Below are 19,261 nucleotides of genomic sequence, written 5' to 3'. Positions count from 1 at the left end.
TAGGTTTCGTTTACTAGGTTTAGTAGTTTGTTTACTAGTTTTCGTTTACTAGGTTTAAGATGAATTTACATGGTGCAATCATAGAGCAGATTATCGGAAACAAACGTTCCTGTGAACGCTCGTTCCCGACAATCACCCGTGTAAAGGTGCAGCCGATCACCTGATGAACGAGTGAAACACTTGTTCATTGGATGAAACTGTCGTTTGTGCAGGCTAAAAATGATCGTTTCTGGGCAGCAGGCCGTGCTGTCTTATCAGAGATCTGCTGAAACAATGTAGCCATGAGGACGAGCGATCTCAATATCGACCTCTCGTCCTCATATGGTGGATGTGATCGCTGCATGTACATGCAGCCCTTCACCTCCACTGTCGAGCAGGCAATGTTTGGGTAGGAACACTTCCTTCCCGACAATCGTCGGCCTTATCTGCTGGATTAATACAGGCCTAAACCCTCTCTTAGCGTTTTAAAACAGAATTTGCATATTAAGTCATTTTTCTACCTCTAAAAATTGTGCGTGCAAAATATGGATACCATCTGTGTTGCATTTTCAAGAGGTTCTATACTTGGCCGTAAAACATGGACAAGTTCAAATATTTTTTTTTTTACGGAACGGGCCTATGGATGCAGTAAGCACATGGAGCATCTGTGTGCTTTCCACAAATATATATATACGATGTGTACAATATGGTGACCATGGACCAACTGAAGTCAAAGGGTCTGTTAAAAAAAATATCAAATTTTTTTTTTTTAGCAAATCCACAATTTGTAGACCACAAAACGGACAGAGTCATGTGCATGAGGCCTAAATCAGAATCTTTGTAAAGGGGTGGGCCACTTTCTGGCTACTGTTGACCAATGTGTATGTAAGGTGACTATATGGCACTTACTAATATAGCCTTTGTTCATTTTCTGTGCCGTCTGCTATATTTCATAAGCCATGCCCCCTTCTGTGCTGTCCGTACAGAGGCCCGGTCCATAAGATGGCTGCTAATGGAGGGTCATGAGACCAGACACATCACTCAGGTTCCTCCGTTCATATACACTGCACCTGTGCTAAACTCCCAACACTGCAAGTGCAGATGGCAGGTCCAGTTTATATGAATGGATGTGGGTTGATTGGTCACACGACCCATCATCATCAGCCATTTTATGGACAGGATCTATGTGTGGACAGCACAAAACACTTGACCAACAAAGGGGCATACCTTATTAAATACAGAAAGCTGCAGAATATCTACAAAGGTTATATTAGTAAGTGCCATATGGTTACCTAACAAACACAATAATCAATAGTGACAAGTACTCCAGAAATATCCAAGACGACATCAGTATGGTGAAGAAAATAATAAGAAGCAATAACGAGACAATAAAAGAAGACATGCCAATAACTTAAGTTTATTAGTCAGTCAACAATATTACAAATATTTAAAAATTACTTAATATAAATAGTTGGCAGCAAACTATTTCATTACAGAGTTAAATTACCAGTACAACAGACAGACTGGAGATTTAGACACCTGGAAGATAACAGTAAAATTTTTAACTAAAATATCGTAAAAATAAAAAATAAAAATTCAAGCTGAAGGCAATCACCTAGTGTCCTTAAGCATGGGCTCTTAATTATACAGAATACCCAAAAATAAAATAGAAATCAACTAAATTTGCATATCAAAGAACCTTTAATAATTACAATCCAAACACTCCGTAAGCCACTTGTGCCATTCTATACAGAAACTCTGAATTAGAAACTAGTTGCTTTAATAGTACAAAGATTTCAGCTCCAAAAATAATTCAAAATAAAATAAAACTTTTAGCAATTAGCGTCATAAAATTATATTTTTCCCACATAAAAATACAAAATGATATTAATGACAAGAATATTACTTCTAAAAAACCAAAAAGAAAAACAAACAAAAAAAAACAACAAAATAGAAATATGCATGAAAAAGTCTCTCCTTTTGTTAGCAAAACACTATCCAAAATAACTACAATCATTTACATCAGTACAAAGATTTCTGGATTTTAAAAAATAGTTGCAATGACAAAAGGGGTATCTTTTCTGACAGTAAAAAATGACACTGTGGATAAAATCTGCAAAATATGCAATGAAAAAAATAAATTTGCATTAAAAAGGTTTACACTGTTTTTATACAAATATTAGAAACAGTATTGCACATCACAACACAGAATCGAGGTTAGTCAGCCTTCCAAAATGTGTTATATTCAAGTTTTCTAGCATCTTTGAGGAGAGGCTTTGTGCAGCCAGATGCAACAGGGATACAATATCAAGTGTTGTCCATACACAAATATATAAATGCTAAATGTTTCCTTCTTAACAAAAAGTGTGGATTTTAAAGTTTTTTTTTCCTCCATAGTCATACACTTGGGCAGCAATATGCACATTGGGGAAACAAAAGAGAAGCTTTAAAAATATAAAAATACAATCAAAATCAACTAGCATTCTTCTACAAAAATAGTAAAATAAATATGATTTATAAAAAATCCAATACAGTGTTCAACAATTAGAAAATAAGAATTTACTACACATAAGTACACACACACACAAAAAGCAGGATTGGAACTAGAAGCAGCAAGGGCCGCCTCACACAGAAGTGAAATGACGTATAATATAAAGGACTTTTCTTGCCAATCTTTCCCTTTAATTTTCATTTTGAGGAATTTAATTTTCAAATATTTGGCTAAAAAAAAATAAAAAAAAATAAAAACCTCACCTGACAGTTTCAACTTTATTTTTGCGTTTTCACCTCTCTAAAAATTTTAATTCATTAAGATTGATGGAAACTTTTTTTTTTTCTCCTTGTAAAAGCAAATAATCGAGGTATTGCAAAAACGAGATGTGAATTAAAACAAGCGTGTTCCAAAAACAGCCGACTGTCAAAGGTTTCTTTCAGAAATATAAAATATAGTGCATAATAAAACTGGGATTGTTTGAGGGGGTATAGGTGGAAAGAAGGGTGAAGATTGAGTAAATACTATTAAGAGTTGAAGACCTGGGGAACAGGACAGATCATATTAAGTTACGATTAAGGGTACATAAATAAATTAGAGAGAAGTACTCTTCGGAACAGCAACAATTTTCAAACATTTAAAACGTGAACTACAACCACATAACAGCAAAGTGAGACAAGTCACATGTTGTACAGTACAAAAAAAGCACGCTGTTGACAACCGGTAGGAACACAATTTTTTTTTCGTACACAGAAGATTGTCCCATGGATTTTACCAGGAAAATCCCTTTTTTTTTTTCTTTTCAATTCTGTGTTAAAATTGGTATTTTGTGGATTAAATATAAATTGCCTTTTTGTACTGATTTAAAAAAAATTTGGGCTAGTTGCATTACCCCGTGGCCTAATTTAAAATATTGTAAATATTTTTTTCCTAGCCAAAATTAATTTCCTTTTAAATAAATAGATATATTTTTATGAAAAATAATAGAAAAAAATAGCAGCCTTAATAAAATATATATAAAAAAAAAGTGTACAGGGGAATCAATTACAAAATTCAACTTTAGCCACGCGTCACTGTTGTCTTGAAGGTAGAAGGGGCATTGTTATGCAACTAGCCGTCTGCGATATACCATCTCCATTTTGACTTTCATCTAAAGCGTCAAGCATTCATTTTCTATTATTAATAGTAATATTATTTCTAACTAGTAGGCGTCAATACGTAGCTTGTGGGTTATACATTTGGTGGCTGATTACAAGTGTGCTGGCCATCTTTGGTCTTATGTTTTTGAGATAAAAGAAAGTTTTAAAATTCGTGAATTTTTTTTTTTAATTGGGCAGAGAAAATTATTTTTGAATAAAATTTCAAATTTTTCCAGTTTTTTTTTCCCTCTATGCTACTTCACGTCACAAGATTCAGAATCACACACCACGACTATTGCACGGGGATTACAATATTACACCCAATCCTTGTAAATTGATGTCCACTACTGACCAGGACACAAAATGGCTGCACTTACTATTCTAAAACATTTTTTTTTTTATATTGTACACATTTAAGGACATCTGTTTTACTTGAGTCACAATTCATGCAAGTATGCTTTTTTTTTTCTTACAAAATTTTGTCATTTTGCTCATGCTACTGTACCTAGTTTCAAAAGAGCTTTTTATTTTATTTTATTTTTTTATATATTTTTTTTTTTCTATATCTGCAATACCGTATTTGTGGTTAGTTAATAGTTCCAGTGCATGCATATGGTGTAGACAGGTAGGTAAACATGCATATTTCACATTCTAAAACTATGGCAGTTTCGGCCATATTGTGCTGCCTGCCTTTTTTATTTTCTGCGATGCAGATTTTGAAAACTTTTCAATCCTGTATAAATAGGTGGCATTACACACAACACCTATGTAGCAGCAAAGCTAATACAGCTTATGATTAAAAATAGCTAATAAAAATCAGATTATCTGAGGTATTATTTCTTGCAAGTCAAAATGGAGAGCAAAAAAAATCAACCCTATATTTTTTTTAAAATTTACATACACACTTAAAATATCAACAATAAAAATAATCTTTTAGTAGCAGACATTTTCCATTTTTTGTTTTTCACTATTAATTGCTACCTTTGGTAAATAACTGGGGCTGATTTTTAAGTTAAAAATCCATGTCTAGAAATAAGTGCACACTTCATCTATATAGATATATATATTTATATAGCAGCAGACTGTGTTGCCCCTATGCAGAACATTCCCATATCTAATTTCAGCATTACATATAAAAAGAACTTTGAAAAAAATATATATAAAAAAAAAAATTAACATGAAAATATCACAAAGAATTAGTAAGCCTGAGATGTGGGGTTTTGGTGAAAAAACAAGAGGCTTTTAGTGTTTTGGCTGCTGATACAGATGCACGTGTAGAGGACTGGGGTGAGAAGCAGAAGAATGCACTTATTTCTTCTGCAGGTCAGTATCTTTAAACACAGTAAGCCGCATGCACCCTTCTCTCAGTGAGTGGTAGACAAGCGATGTCTAGTTCCAGCGGAAGTGGATCTGACGAGGCCGGTCGGCTCCTTCCTTCACCAGTGGCTTATGGAATTCCCGCCCGGCGCGAGAGTGGATGTTCGCCCAACAAAACTCACAGTAATACTGCAGGCATGTGACATTGGCACAAAAAAACGGAGCAAATTTTCCACTGCAACGGGCTCCCTGGCATTCATCGCACATCTGGTCATCCAAGACGTATGGCTTCACCTCCACCTGTAATCAGAAGATGGACATAATTCTGACTTTATTCAATGATCCAAAAGCAACAGTTCTCCTCCATTCAGGGCTGGATTAAAAGGGATGGCGCCCAGGGCAAGCGCCCCAGGGCCTCCACCACCAGATCTGCAGGTTTGGACTGATGCTCCTTCCGAACCTGCAGATATCACAGTGGAGGCTGTACTATGACCCAAATAGGAGAGAACAGCTGCTGTACCTGCAGTCTGCTGATTCCTAGCACTGTATGGGGGCTGGAGTGAAGAGAAGTACAGCGCTGTAATCACCTTTCCTATTATGAAGGAGAGAAAACTGTGGCGGCGGCCAGTAGGTGGCAGCACTACACAGCAATGCTACCTCTTCACAGGAGAGGAGACCTGCATGTCCATGGTGCTCTGAAGTAAAAAGAGATGGGAGGAGAAGGGGAATGCGCAGCAGTCCTTCATCCCTCCCTACAACCAGAAGTGGATTCATGTGGGCCTCCTATCCACTTAATTGGTGAGTTACTGTGTCAGAGTTCCCCCGAAGCTGCTGTCTGTCTGTTTTACATTTAGCATTTACACTGGACATGGCCTCACTGACAGCAGCATTTACACTGGACATGGCCTCACTGACAGCAGCATTTACACCGGACATGGGCTGGACACTAAGTAGGACAAACTGTGGTAGTTAGATTTTAGAGGAGTGAAGCGGCAGCAAGTAAACCCTTATTCTCTCAGCTATGTCAAAATGTCTTTACATATTTTAAGGGACAAGGAAACATAAGCTGTGAACGCCATTCTAGGAAAAACATGTTTTTCTAACCTAGGACAACTCCTTTAGTAGAGATCTAATAGAAATCTGCCCTGGAGTACATGAGCCGTCCGAGTATTACACAGACAACCATATATCTGAATAGCCACCATGTAAAATTGAATTTCCGTGGCAGTGACCACTAATGACTAACTGTTCACAGACTGCAAAAGAAGAAGGGTCAATAACCCTGGATCTATGACATGACTAAATGCAGGTTAACAATCAAGCACTTACCCTTTTATCAATATCGCCATGCTGAAGTTGCACAAATCGAGCACTGATGGCTGCGATGTAGCTCTGTTGATTGGAGAATGCAACACGTCCGGCACCTTTCGGATACTTCAATTCTGGATCGGTATCAATTCCGGCATAGCAAACTCCCCCGTAGAGACGATCCATAATCATAGCCAGTTCCACTATAGGAATAAGAATAAACTGATTAATAGCCAGAACTGAAAGTGACTCTCTCTCTTCTGCTGACAGTCCTGATTTTGCTGGAACTATTCCATCAACTGGACTATAAATAAATAAAAAATTCTCCCAAAAGGGCCCGTTTTAGGATTATTCCTAGGGGTGGGGGTTACATGTCCCAATTTTGCAGATTTAAATGCTGGTACAGTAAGTACCCTTTCTGGATTCCATATTTCCCATAATGCTTTGAACAATTCCTTTTTTATTAAAAGGTTTCCCCAATCAAACTGAAGACAGGGTGCCCCAAAGCTGTTATCTGTGGGGAACTTGGCTTCGAGTGTTCAATTTCACTGCAGCACCACCAATAGTAAAATGAAGTATTACACAGTTCTTAATGAAATCTATGCAATATAAGGACTGGTCTGGTATTCTAGAAGGAGGGACGCTCTCTGTATATTCTCTCCACTCTGACAAAGATGTGGAGATTGAGATCCTTAATAGGGTGTCTTACCTTTTTTGTCTTAAAGGCGTTATCTGAGAATCGATATTGATCACCTATCCCTAGTATCAGATCTGCAGGGTCTCACACCCAGGAGCCCCCCGATCAGTTGTTAGAAATGGCCGGGCACTCTGTGTGCATCGCAGTCTCATCCTAAGGGATCATTCAGACAACCAGATCTAATTTGCGGATCCACAAAACACAGATATCTGCCATGTGTGTTCCGCTTTTGGGGAATGGCACGGCCAGCCCTATGATAGATAGAAATGCCTATTCTTGTCCGCAATTGTGGGGCCACGGAACGGTGTGCTGTCCGCATATTTTGGAGCAATATCAAAATGAATAGGTCCGCATCCGTTCCGCAAAATTGCGGAATGGATGCGGACACGAATATGCGGTCGTCCGGATGAGCCCTAAGCCACATCGCCTAGCATGGCGCTGTGCTTGGTAAGCTGCCAGGTGGCCAAAGCGATTACTGGAGCTCCACAGCTCCTTCAAACAGCTGATCGGCAGGGGTAGCAGGACTTATTTCTCCGCCAATATGATAATGATGGGGCTAGGTCATTATTATCCATTCCTGGATAACCCCTTTAAAGGGGCGGTCCTGCTGTACTGGAACAAAGGGAACACCTTTAATAGAATGAGTTTTTCTATGTTTTATAAACCTGCCTCCTGTCTGGTAAATGTATAAAAGCGTAAAAAAAAACTTTTACAACAGAATTTAACATATTAATGTCACACTGTATAATGTCTATGTTTAGAGAGTGAGTGGGTGGAAGCAGACAGATCACGAATATAGAAATTGCTACCATAATGCAGCTCTTCTTCCCAGATTGATGAGCACCATGGAAATAGGGTTCTCTCTCAGATACAAAAAGAAAAAAACCTATGCCGAACACGTTTCTGGACTAAAATGCACCGTTAAACTATTGTATCCCAGTGGAGTCACTAACCATACCGAAAAGATTATCATCTGAAAGGGGTTATCCAGGAAAATATATTTATATTTAAGATATTCTCAGGATAGGTCAGCAGTATCAGATCTGCAGGGGGTGCCACACCCCAGACCCCTGCCAATCTTCCCCCACCTCTTCCTAGGCCATGTGACGTCACCATATATCAGTCACATGGCCTAGTTGCAGCTCAGCCCTATTCAAGTCAATCGGGGCTGAGCTACAATACCAAGCACTGCCACTATACGATGTGCGGCGCTGTCCTTGGAAAGCTGCCGGGAGCCTGCATCGCTCATCAGCGCTTCGATGGGTGCAGCAGCTCCCTGCAAGAGCTGATAAGCAGGGGTGCCGAGACTTGGACCCCCGCCGATGTGATAGTGATGACCTGTCCTGAGGATAAGCCCTCATTATCATTTCCAGGATAATCCCTTTAAGATATGCAGGTGGTCTACAACCTGCAGCCCATCAGCCTCTGCAGTGACAACTCCCAGCATGTATGGACAGCCGCCGGGAGCTTTTAAACCACTGGAGAAGCAAAGGATGGAGACCATGGCATGGAAAAAGCGATATTGATAACATTTTACCTGCTCGCAGTGGTCTGGGGACTCCTCCTACAAATATTGTTTTCCGGGGATCAAGCGGCTGGGACCCATCCATCACAAAGTCGCTGTCACTCAAATTCCAGGGGCGAATTTGAACCTTTTTACAGAAATGATAAAATTACTTACTAAACCTGTAACCCTGGACAAACATACATAAGCTGGCACTTCTCACTGCTCTCTCTGTGTCTCTGAGATTTTGTGTGAATAATGTTAAAAAGAGGTTGTCCGTGAGAACAAACATGGCAGGTGGCACATATGTGAAGAACAAAAGAGGTGAGCTCTGTGGGTGTTTTTGCTGTTTTGAACTCTTGGACAACCCCTTTAAAACTTACACAATGGGGCAGATTTATCAAAAATGGTGCAAAGGAAAACAGGCTTAGTTGCCCACAGCAACCAATCAGATTCCACCTCTCATTTTTCAAAGGAGCTCTGAAAAATGAAAGGTGGATTCTGATTAGTTGCTGGGGGCAGCCAAGCCAGTTTTCCTTTACACCAGTTTTAATACATCTCCTCCAATGTGTATATTGACTTTATATAGTCAAACAATGCATATATTAACCTAAGATAGCTGCACAATGTATGCATTGCCTTAAAGGGGTATTCCCAGCATAGACATTCTGTAGATACACCATAAATGTCCTAGTATAAACTCTGCTAGCACCAAAGCTTGTAGATATAACCGTTACATTCCCCATCCTCTGACAACCATTTGTGTAAATCAAACCAACAAACAAGAAGGAGACGGCCAATGTGCAAATACGATCCATCAATACTGAGCACTAAGCTTTCTGGGGATTTGTTTTATCCAGGTCCCCTGGGTAATACGATGTGTGATATGTTCCATCCAGTGCCTGGAGAATATCATTGTCTACTTACTGGCTTGTCCTTGATGGTGGGGCTAGAAACGCACAGATAAAGTTTGGAATCTTCTTCGATGCAGGCTTCAATGAGTGCTTGAACTGAGCTTTCTTCTTGAAAAAGAAGAAATGCATAACCTGCAGCAAAAACACATAAAAAACATATATATTGAGAAAATAGCAACCACAGGTAACATATTACAAACATGAGATATTTCAGTTTTATAGTGTATAATGCACTTGTATGTATTACATTTACAAGTAATAAAATGTAGCTTTAAAAAAATTAATATATATATATATATATATATATTATATTATATATACACACACAATATATATTTATAGTCACCATAAACACCCTTCCAAGTACTAATGTCTGCTATAATTTTGTTGTACATAGTTCAGTTTTGCAAGCTCCAAATCCCCTGCTTGCCTTGACAACATGGCACAGTACAAATAAGAAGTTAAAACTCTGGTACCTAAAGCCACCACTAGGGGGAGCTCACAGCAGATGGATTTACACAGCTACTACATGACTCCATGGTGTTAAATGCTCTAGGTAATGAGCTCCACCTAGTGGTGGCTGCAGGAAGTGGCTGTGACTGTCGGCATGAGGCCCTCACCCTCACCTACAGCAGTATGGTGGTCTGTCCATCTAATATTTTCTACCATATAATTTGTATTGACGGTGCCCATAATTACCACATCCACCACACAGGAGACATGGCTGAGAACAATAGCTGTAGCTGAGCTGGCTTTGTATTGTAAATTCAGGCCATGGCGTGTGAATGAGATCCTGAGGCAGATCCGGCAGCTGTCCCCTAGCCTCAAAAGGCCACAGGGATCTGTTATTTATAAACTGAAATGGCTAAAATAAGCCGCAAGTCAGTCACCTCCGGGCGGCCGGGGATTAGTCAAATAGTCACACAACTGCACCAGCAGGAGAAGGCTCCTGGATGCAAAACACCAGCTTGAAACCAGAGACAATGGCTTTGTGAGCATGACCTGGCTCCGAGTAAGGCTCTCCTCCTGATAAAGTATTTGCCTTTAGAAGGCCTGAACATCCTTTTAGGCCAGAAGAGTAATAAGAAGCTGTGCCCACAGAAATGACATCTTTACTAAAATGCTGGCTGATGACATCATCTTTACTAAAATGCTGGCTGATGACATCATTAACCATTCTGGTATAGGAAGCGTTTTAGATGGAGGCATCAGAAATATACGAGCACTTGATTTCTGAATTTGTAAGAATTGATGACAAGTTAAAGTAAGTAGCATAACCCTTGGCAAATAAAGTATACTTACTACAAGAAGTAGGTACCCACTGACAGATATCTGTAGGATAGGCCATCAATATCTGATCAGTGGAGGACTGATTCCTCGCAGTAGATGGCGTCCACCTTATTGTTTATTAGGCACAGCGCCTTACATTGGGTAGTGGCTGTATGGGCTCTTTCACAGGAGCGGATCCCGTGCGTGTCATCCGCAGAGTAAATGACAGCCAAGCTGGGCTCTGGACAGCAGGGACACGGAGCATTCACATGATTGATAATGCTCCGTGCCTCTCTGATCTTTTTACTACAAAATCACAGTGAGATAAAGTTGTCACTGTGGTCAATCATGTTAATGCTCCGTGTCTCTGCTGTCCGGAGTGCGTCTCTCTTTCACGCAGCGGATGACACGCATGGCATCCGCTCGTGTGAAACAGCCCTTTCTGGTACTGCAGCTTTCGAGACTGATGTTGCGCAGTAGCAGGCACAGCCACAACTAAATGTAATGAAACGCCGAAGGGGATTGCGGTGCATCCTTCATCTATCTACTGCAGGTGCTAGGAGCTGGACCTCCACTGATCAGATCCTCAGGACCTTACTAATCAGATAGGCCATCGATATTACAGTCTTGGAAAACGTCTTCAATCGGCAATATCCATAGGTGGCTCATAGTCATGTGACTAAAAGAGTGCTCCAACCAGGCACCTCCTTTTATAAGTGCCAGTCAAGATCATGCGCCATATGCTAACTGGCTGACGGGCCATGGGGCACCACTCCTCTCTGCACATATGTGAAGCCTCTTTACCAATCAGGCAGTTAGATGTCCTAATTAGCATATGGTGCTCAACTTCGAGTGGTGCCATAGGCTCCAGAGGCCACTGAGTGGACGCAATATCACCAGCTGAAATACAGTACTATGGGCACCTTATAAAGGAAAGTAAACCCTGGTGTCTAGCAGATCAGTGCAGGTCCTGCTACTTATAGAGATGCTCCCAACTGAACCATTTGTGGCTGAGATACCCATCTTATGTGAATGGGCCGTGCTGTATCATTTCCGTATCTCCTATTCACTTCTATAGGAGGTAGAGATTCAGTGTAGAACTGTTGCCGCAACTTCCGAAGTCCAGTGTGAGGGCCATCATGATATCTTTGCCATATCACAGCAGATACCACCCTTTCATAAGCAGCTAGCATCATAGACACAACCCTAACAGCATCCAGTGTGGCCTCGCAACATCATGGCTGAGCGCTTATCTAGATGCTGAGGGACGGAAGCAGCTTCCCATGTAAGTTCTAGGTGTTACACATTACAGCAGATCAATGTATCTATGAAGATGGAGGGAATCAACTTGTTACCTTTTGGTGGAAAGTAAGATTTGCTTTCTGCCTTGTGGGGCCAATCTACCACCAGGGGACCAAACCGACGAAAACTGGCAGTGATCTCGTCTGAAGAGAGAAGCAACATTTCCAAATTACTGCATCATGTAACCAGCAGAGACAGAAAAAGCAGCAGAGTATTCGTCACGTCCAATAATGAAACCAATCAATAATTCAGATAGACAAAAGGAGCGTAAAACGGTGACAACCCCTCCCCACCACCCCCTCAACATTTCCACCATATCTCACCTTCATCTATATCAGGGGGAAGTCCACCAACAAACACCTTTCGTGAAAAGCGTTCAATTCTCTCGCCGTTTTGATGTCCAGAGTAGCAATTGGGTGAATTCAGAACGCCGACTTGGTCATTATGGCCATCATCAAGCAGACCATCATCTATTGGGAAGAGAGAGGAGCGACCTGAGGGAAACAAAGAGAAGAGTTATATGGCTACCTCATGGGGCATACAGTTATAATATGGCACCAACATACGGTATTTCTCCAGTCAATGAAGTGACAACGTTTCTGAGATACTTTCAGAACAGTGGTTGTCACTTTTCAACCTCATTCTAGTATTGTCTTTGAAAGCTCAGGATAATATATTTACTGCTCAACTGTACAAAGCAGACAGGTGGCGGTTCATTGTATATACGGATAAAAACTGTACAAAGCAGACAGGTGGCGGTTCATTGTATATACGGATAAAAACTGTACAAAGCAGACAGGTGGCGGTTCATTGTATATACGGATAAAAACTGTACAAAGCAGACAGGTGGCGGTTCATTGTATATATGGATAAAAACTGTACAAAGCAGACAGGTGGCGGTTCATTGTATATACGGATAAAAACTGTACAAAGCAGACAGGTGGCGGTTTATTGTATATACAGATAAAATTGTACAAAGTAGATAGATGGCGGTTCATTGTATATGCAGATACAACTGTACCAAGCAGATAGATGGCGGTTCATTGTATATGCAGATACAACTGTACCAAGCAGATAGATGGCGGTTTAATGTATATGCAGATACAACTGTAACAAGCAGAGATGGTGGTTCATTATATATATATACAGTTACAACTGTACCAAGCACATGAATGGCCGTTCATTGTATATGCAAACACAGTTGCACAAAGCAAATAGATGGCAATTCATTGTATATACTGAACTGTACAAAGCAGTTAGATGGCGGTTCATTGCAGATACAGATACAATTGTACCAAGATAATAGATGGTAGCACATTGTATATGTAGACACAGTTGCACAAAGCAGATTGAGGGAGGTTCATTGTATATACTGATAGTTATACAAAAACACATAGATGGCGGTTTTGCACACCGTATAGTTTGATGCTGAGGTGAGAAAAACATTGCAGATCATTTCTTAAAAAGGTTAACGAACCAATAATGAAAAAAGCATTGACAGCGCCCAGTTTTACAGCCCTCAATTACATTCTAGCAGGAAGCTTCATTACATTGAATCAGGAGGGACCTGTATAGTTCAAAGAGGGCTATAAATCACAGCTTCAACATGGTGTTGGGCTGCAGCAGTATAATAAATGCCTCCGCGGTGCTGTAACCTGACAGGTAGGAGATTGGTTGATGTGAGCGGCCTGACTGAATGATGGATTACACTGGCGATATAGTGGCCATTTTATATCACAGAAAATGCTCTGAGAAAAATCTTACAAGAACATGCACTTTCACAGAAATCCATGACACGTCAATTTGCTAGAAACCAGACCAGTTTACCAATTAGCACTGAACTAGGTTATCACTAAACCGTAGAAAATGCTAAACTCAAATCAGAGCAATTTAAGAAAGTTTGTTCAAGGATTATTTTTTTTTTTTTAAGTCTACAGGAACAAGTTCACAATTCTGCACAGGTCTCCACATCCCCTGCATAGACAGAGAAGATAACATGCTGCCTATCTGTAGCCACCACTAGAGGGAGCACAGCTGCTTACTGCATACACTAAATTCAATAACACAGCACGCAGTAAGCTCATGGGCTCCCTCTAGTGGTGGCTGAAGGTAGCCAGTATATTAGGTTTTAGATCTATAGCTATGCTCTGGATCATAAATATACTATACAGATATATTAAGGAATTAATCAGCACATGATGTTGGACGCATAAGTGATGTCATAGTGAGACATTCATCTTAAAATCTTTACGTGTTCCCTTGGGAATGAAGCATTTTTATTACATTAACATGAGCAGAATAGTTTTTTTGAAAGTCTGCAAATTCCAAGGTTAAAGCATAGGATAGGCCTACATACTGTACATACAGCATCTACTGATCGATCGATTTATCTATGATATATATAATTTCCACCCTTTTGAGCAGATGATATATGTTAGGAGCCATATACAGCACTTTGTAAAGTCTAGCAGTACTTTTTTGTAGGCAGCCTGATACACAGCTCCAGTGCAATACTCATTACTTACATTATAATGTATATGCAAAGACACAATACTAGTATGTATGACATAAGATGTAGCCATCAGTCCAATTAAGCTCCAAGGACATAGACAGAAAGAAGGTCTCCTGTCCATAACTCACAGTACCCTAAAAGTGATAGGGCAGATTATCGCTAACAAGGCCTGTGTAAAGGTGGCACAGATTACCAGAACAAGTGAAACGCACGTTTATTGGGTGATTGGATCACTCGTGTGGACACCTAAATCATCTGCTTTTGGCAAACAATATTTAGTATGGGGACGAGCGATGGGATTAGCGATCATTCCTCCCCATACAGTGGAGGAGATTACTACATTTACATGCAGCAGTCATCTTCACCGACGACTGTCAGGAAGAAACTCTTCATTCCCAACAATCACTTGCTACATCGGGCTACGTAAAGGACTTAAAGCAAGTCAGTTGGTGTGGACCAACTGTATAGCTGAACAGATCTGACTTAAGGGCGTTATCTAAGTCGCTCCCCTGGTTTTCACCCCTGTACAGGGATTTGGACTCCAATGCAGAGAAACCACCAGGAAGCTATCTCTTGAAGTAGTCTCCGTTCAGAGACAGCTGACTGCAGGCAGGTCAAGAGACACCAGGGCGGAGCACCAAAGGGACAGATGGTCAGTGGACAAGCTGAGGCCAGGGCAGGCAGAGTATGGTCTATCTGGTAAACAGGCAATAGGTAAGTGCAGGCGGAATAGGGTCAATATGAAGAACAGGTGGTGGTCAGGATGTCAGGAACAGGATCAACATGGGAAACAGGCAGAGTTCAGGCACAAGAGCTCAGAAAACACAAACAGCAGGAACAAGACAAGCTAAAAACCTCTATTCTCAGACACCTTCCCACAGGGCAAGGTCACCACTGGCTGAGTAACAATTAGGCAACAGCAGTCGCACCCGAAGGTACCAGGAGTATAACTGGTGGCTGTGTGTGGCGGGGGAGTTAAGATGGTGGCATTCGCGGACTGCCACCATTACACAAAGTCTGAAGGGAAGCTGCATGACTTGAACACTAAAGACAGAAGTGAAGCACCAACCTTTTAAGCCATGCACTATGTATGACACAGTGTATCAAGGTTTTTGGGGTGTTCCTGTATGCAAAGAGGTATCCCCCAAGAAAGAGAAAATCTTGTCAGTGCCACCTATTGGAAGCCACTATGATCAAAACCTGACTTTCCAACAAGCCTTGCGATTTGACAAGAGACCAGATATCCATCCGTAGACAGCTGTTTTGGGGTTCTAGTCTCATCAGTACAGAGTAGGATTCCGTTCTGGCTGGGTGGGTGGGATGCCTTAAAAGTGGCTTAGGTAGGGTGCTGAATCTTCCTAAAGAGACCCGTCCTGTATAGAGACTTACTGGAAGTACCTCTGTAAAACATCTGTTTTCCGTCTGTAAATGTGCCATCGCCTTTTGGTTAATTTGATCAGTCAATAAGCGGTAAGTGTAGTTACTCTATCTTACGAGTGACGAGTCTATCATATCAAGACACTCCATATGACCACATCTACCAGGCGTCCATACACTAGGATGTGGGGTCAGAACAGCACCAGTTTGAATCAAATGCCTCTTGCCCAAACTTTAAGGGGCCGAATAATAATCAGCATTTGTCCTTTGGACTACAAGACAGGTCTGTTTTTAGTCTGTGCTAATTGAGGACCTTTAAAAGGACCTATGATTTTAATTTGAGGTTGGAATCTGAAGCAGCGCACACATCTTACCCTGAAACTAGTTTTTATTACGGCCATTTGTCTGGAAGCTTTAAGTGAAGCAGATGGGGCTAGAATTTCACAGACCTGACCCTCTGCTCACTGTGATCGAGTGACCAGCTGCGGGAGAAGAATGCCTTCCTGAGCAAGTGTCTAATGTCCGAAAAACACGTTCTGCTAAATTTATAACCCAGAAGGTACTGGCATTGCAACCCCCAGAGTGTCGAGACATAAGGAACTGTGGTTCTGTGGTCTGATGAATGATACCACCAGGAGAGGAGTCCTTCCCATGAACTGGCTCCAAGGACATGGAGATAAAATGTAGCAAGGATGAGCAATGTCATCATCTCTTGGTATTACAAGGATAATGTGATTTTGCGACGAGGACATGCTGCGGGTATAACATTGGCATTTTATGCACTGTATTAGGGTATATTCACATGGGCAGGTAGTGTGGCGCCCAGTCAAAAATCACATTAGCTGCAAATTACTACAATTTCAAAATGCAATTTTTGGCCGCCTGGTTTGGACAGGTTACATTGATTTTATATCTTTATTTCCTCTTTTTATATGTTTTTTTTTTTTTTGCGCAGAATGTGTTCAACACTGATCTGTATTGGTACCGTCTTCAGCCCGATATGGATACAATCTGGATCCAAAGATGGAACAAATGGTAAAAAAAGAAAAAAATCTATAATTGTGCATCAATATCTGATACATATGCAAGTGTGCGGGAGGAAAATAGACCAGACACCGATAGGCAATATTTCCAGTAACAGTAGTAGATGGTGGACTTACCAAGGGACTGATACATGAAGTCTCCATGACTTAGAGATGGGTCATCAATATCAGATCAGTGGGGGTCCCATTTCCAGCACCTCCGCTGATTGCCTGTCTGTAGGGGCTCCACCACAGGAACACCTCGGCTCTTGCCTGGTTACTGCAGCGTTATGGTACCTGGTTCTGGTGGCCGCAGCTCCTGCAAACAGCTGATTGGCAGGTTGCTGGGAGTAGAACCCCCAAGCGATCTGATATTGATGACGACCTATTTAAAAAAAATACTTGGGTCCTTATATATAGAACTGCAAATTAGCATGTGTTTTCAACAGACATGGGGGGTGACATTTGCTCACCAGCTGCTCTTTGCTCTAAGCAAACCAATAGTACTTCAAGGGGGCGTTCAAACATTCCTTTTAGCTCATGTCAATGGGATCCCAATCCTGGAGGCCATTTGACCAAATTATTTAGTTAAATTTTGATAAACTGGATAATGTTGAGACTTCCTTTGTAGGATACATTTGTTTCATGTCTGAAAAATGCTAAAAACTTTAAAGTGGTTGGGAAATGCATCTGATGCGCCAATAGACTTATTGGCCAGACTCAAGGTGGCCATGATATATTCGTCCAACGATGATAAAACCAAGATTATAGCTCTTTGGGTGAAACTATCAGCGAATGATTGTTTTTGTTATACAAAGACAGATTATCACTGTCTGAAAAGAAGGTGGCCATGATCAAAATTTTTGTCCGATAAACGGGTGGAAGAAAGATTTATTTATTTATTTTAAATGTTCAGAGAAAGATCTATCGTCCATCGCCCTATTTCATTGAATGTTTATGGGTCAGTCTGAACTACTTTAACGGTCAATATTTAATTTTGCATGGCAGTGTCCGCAAAATGGTCGGATGACGCAACTGATCGAGAGCATACCCTTCTTTCCCCAACCTGCTGCTGTTTTTAGGAGAAAAATGGATTTTTTGTACTCACCGTAAAATCCTTTTCTCGTAGTAGGCATTGGGGGACACAGCACCATGGGTATATGCCCAGCTGCCACTAGGAGGCTGACACTAGAAACAAAAAAGTGTTGGCTCCACCCAGGTGGGCTATACCCCTCTGCTAGAGCCAGAACAACTCAGTCAGTACCAAAAGCAGTAGGAACGCCACACCTGAACCAAAAAGAAACGGAGTGCCAACAAGTCTTGAACTGGGGAACCCGACAACCACAAGCAAACGCCGGAACCACGAACAAGAACAAATGCTCCAAGGAAAGGGAGGGATCTGTGTCCCCCAATGCCTACTACGAGAAAAGGATTTTACGGTGAGTACAAAAAATCCATTTTTCTCGTGCGTGGCATTGGGGGACACAGCACCATGGGACGTCCCAAAGCAGTCCCTGAGGGAGGGAAGAAGATCGCCAGACGGCAACCTAAAGCACCGCTGCCTGCAGAACCTTACGCCCCAGGCTGGCATCAGCAGAAGCCAGGGAATGAATGTGGTAGAATTTAGCAAAAGTGTGAACTGACGCCCAGGTGGCGGCCCGGCAAAGCTGGGCAGCCGAAGCCTGATGACGCACCGCCCAGGAAGCTCCGACTGCCCTAGTCGAATGAGCGGTCAACCTGGAAGGGGGAGCGCGACCCTTCGCGGCGTAGGCCTCCTTGACAGCCGACCGAACCCAGCGAGAGATGGTGGCCTTGGAGGCAGGCAGACCTTTACGAGGACCCGCCGGAACCAAGAAAAGAGAATCCGAACGACGGAAGGGTTCCGTGAGGCGAAGGTACCAGCGGAGAGCCCGAACAACATCCAGGCAATGGAGAGACTTCTCCCGAGGGTGAGAAGGATTAGGGCAGAAGGAAGGAAGGATAATCTCCTCATTGATGTGAAACGGGGTGACAACCTTAGGGAGAAAAGAAGGAACGGGACGCAAAACGACCTTGTCCCGATGGAACACCAGAAAAGGCGACCGGCAGGAAAGCGCCGCCAGTTCGGAAACCCGACGGATAGAGGTGATAGCCACAAGGAAGGCAACCTTAAATGACACAAACGACAGAGAGATGTCTGCCAAGGGCTCAAAAGGAGAGGACTGAAGAGCATCAAGAACAAGATTCAGGTCCCACGGCTCCACCGGAGGACGAAAAGGAGGGGCTCGGCGCGCGACACCCTGCAGAAAAGTCTTAACCTGAGCCCGCGCGGCCACAGAACGTTGAAAAAGGACCGAAAGGGCAGAAATCTGCCCCCTGAGAGAAGCCAGGCGAAGCCCCTTATCAAAACCAGCCTGAAGAAAGGCCAGAATATTAGGGACCGAAAAAAGG

General features: G+C 41.7%; 1 protein-coding gene across 6 annotated transcripts in view; it reads right to left on the bottom strand.

Moving 5' to 3' along the window:
- Window positions 1-1,380: 1,380 nt before the first annotated feature.
- Window positions 1,381-19,261, bottom strand: part of CPEB2 (cytoplasmic polyadenylation element binding protein 2) — an 83,987-nt gene continuing 66,106 nt past the window's right edge. For all 6 annotated transcript variants that reach the window (XM_044296705.1, XM_044296716.1, XM_044296727.1 and 3 more), the window contains 6 exons: window positions 12,244-12,414; window positions 11,974-12,063; window positions 9,363-9,481; window positions 8,469-8,583; window positions 6,256-6,437; window positions 1,381-5,226 (listed from right to left, as the gene is read on the bottom strand). In XM_044296705.1, coding sequence (XP_044152640.1) covers window positions 4,999-5,226; window positions 6,256-6,437; window positions 8,469-8,583; window positions 9,363-9,481; window positions 11,974-12,063; window positions 12,244-12,414 — 905 coding nt within the window. In that variant the 3' untranslated portion in view covers window positions 1,381-4,998. The remainder of the gene's footprint in view (window positions 5,227-6,255; window positions 6,438-8,468; window positions 8,584-9,362; window positions 9,482-11,973; window positions 12,064-12,243; window positions 12,415-19,261) is intronic.

This window comes from Bufo gargarizans, chromosome 1, assembly GCF_014858855.1.
Source record: "Bufo gargarizans isolate SCDJY-AF-19 chromosome 1, ASM1485885v1, whole genome shotgun sequence".
Lineage (NCBI taxonomy): Eukaryota > Metazoa > Chordata > Amphibia > Anura > Bufonidae > Bufo > Bufo gargarizans.
Note: the sequence above shows the minus strand (reverse complement) of the source record. Positions and strands in the feature narration are given on the sequence as shown.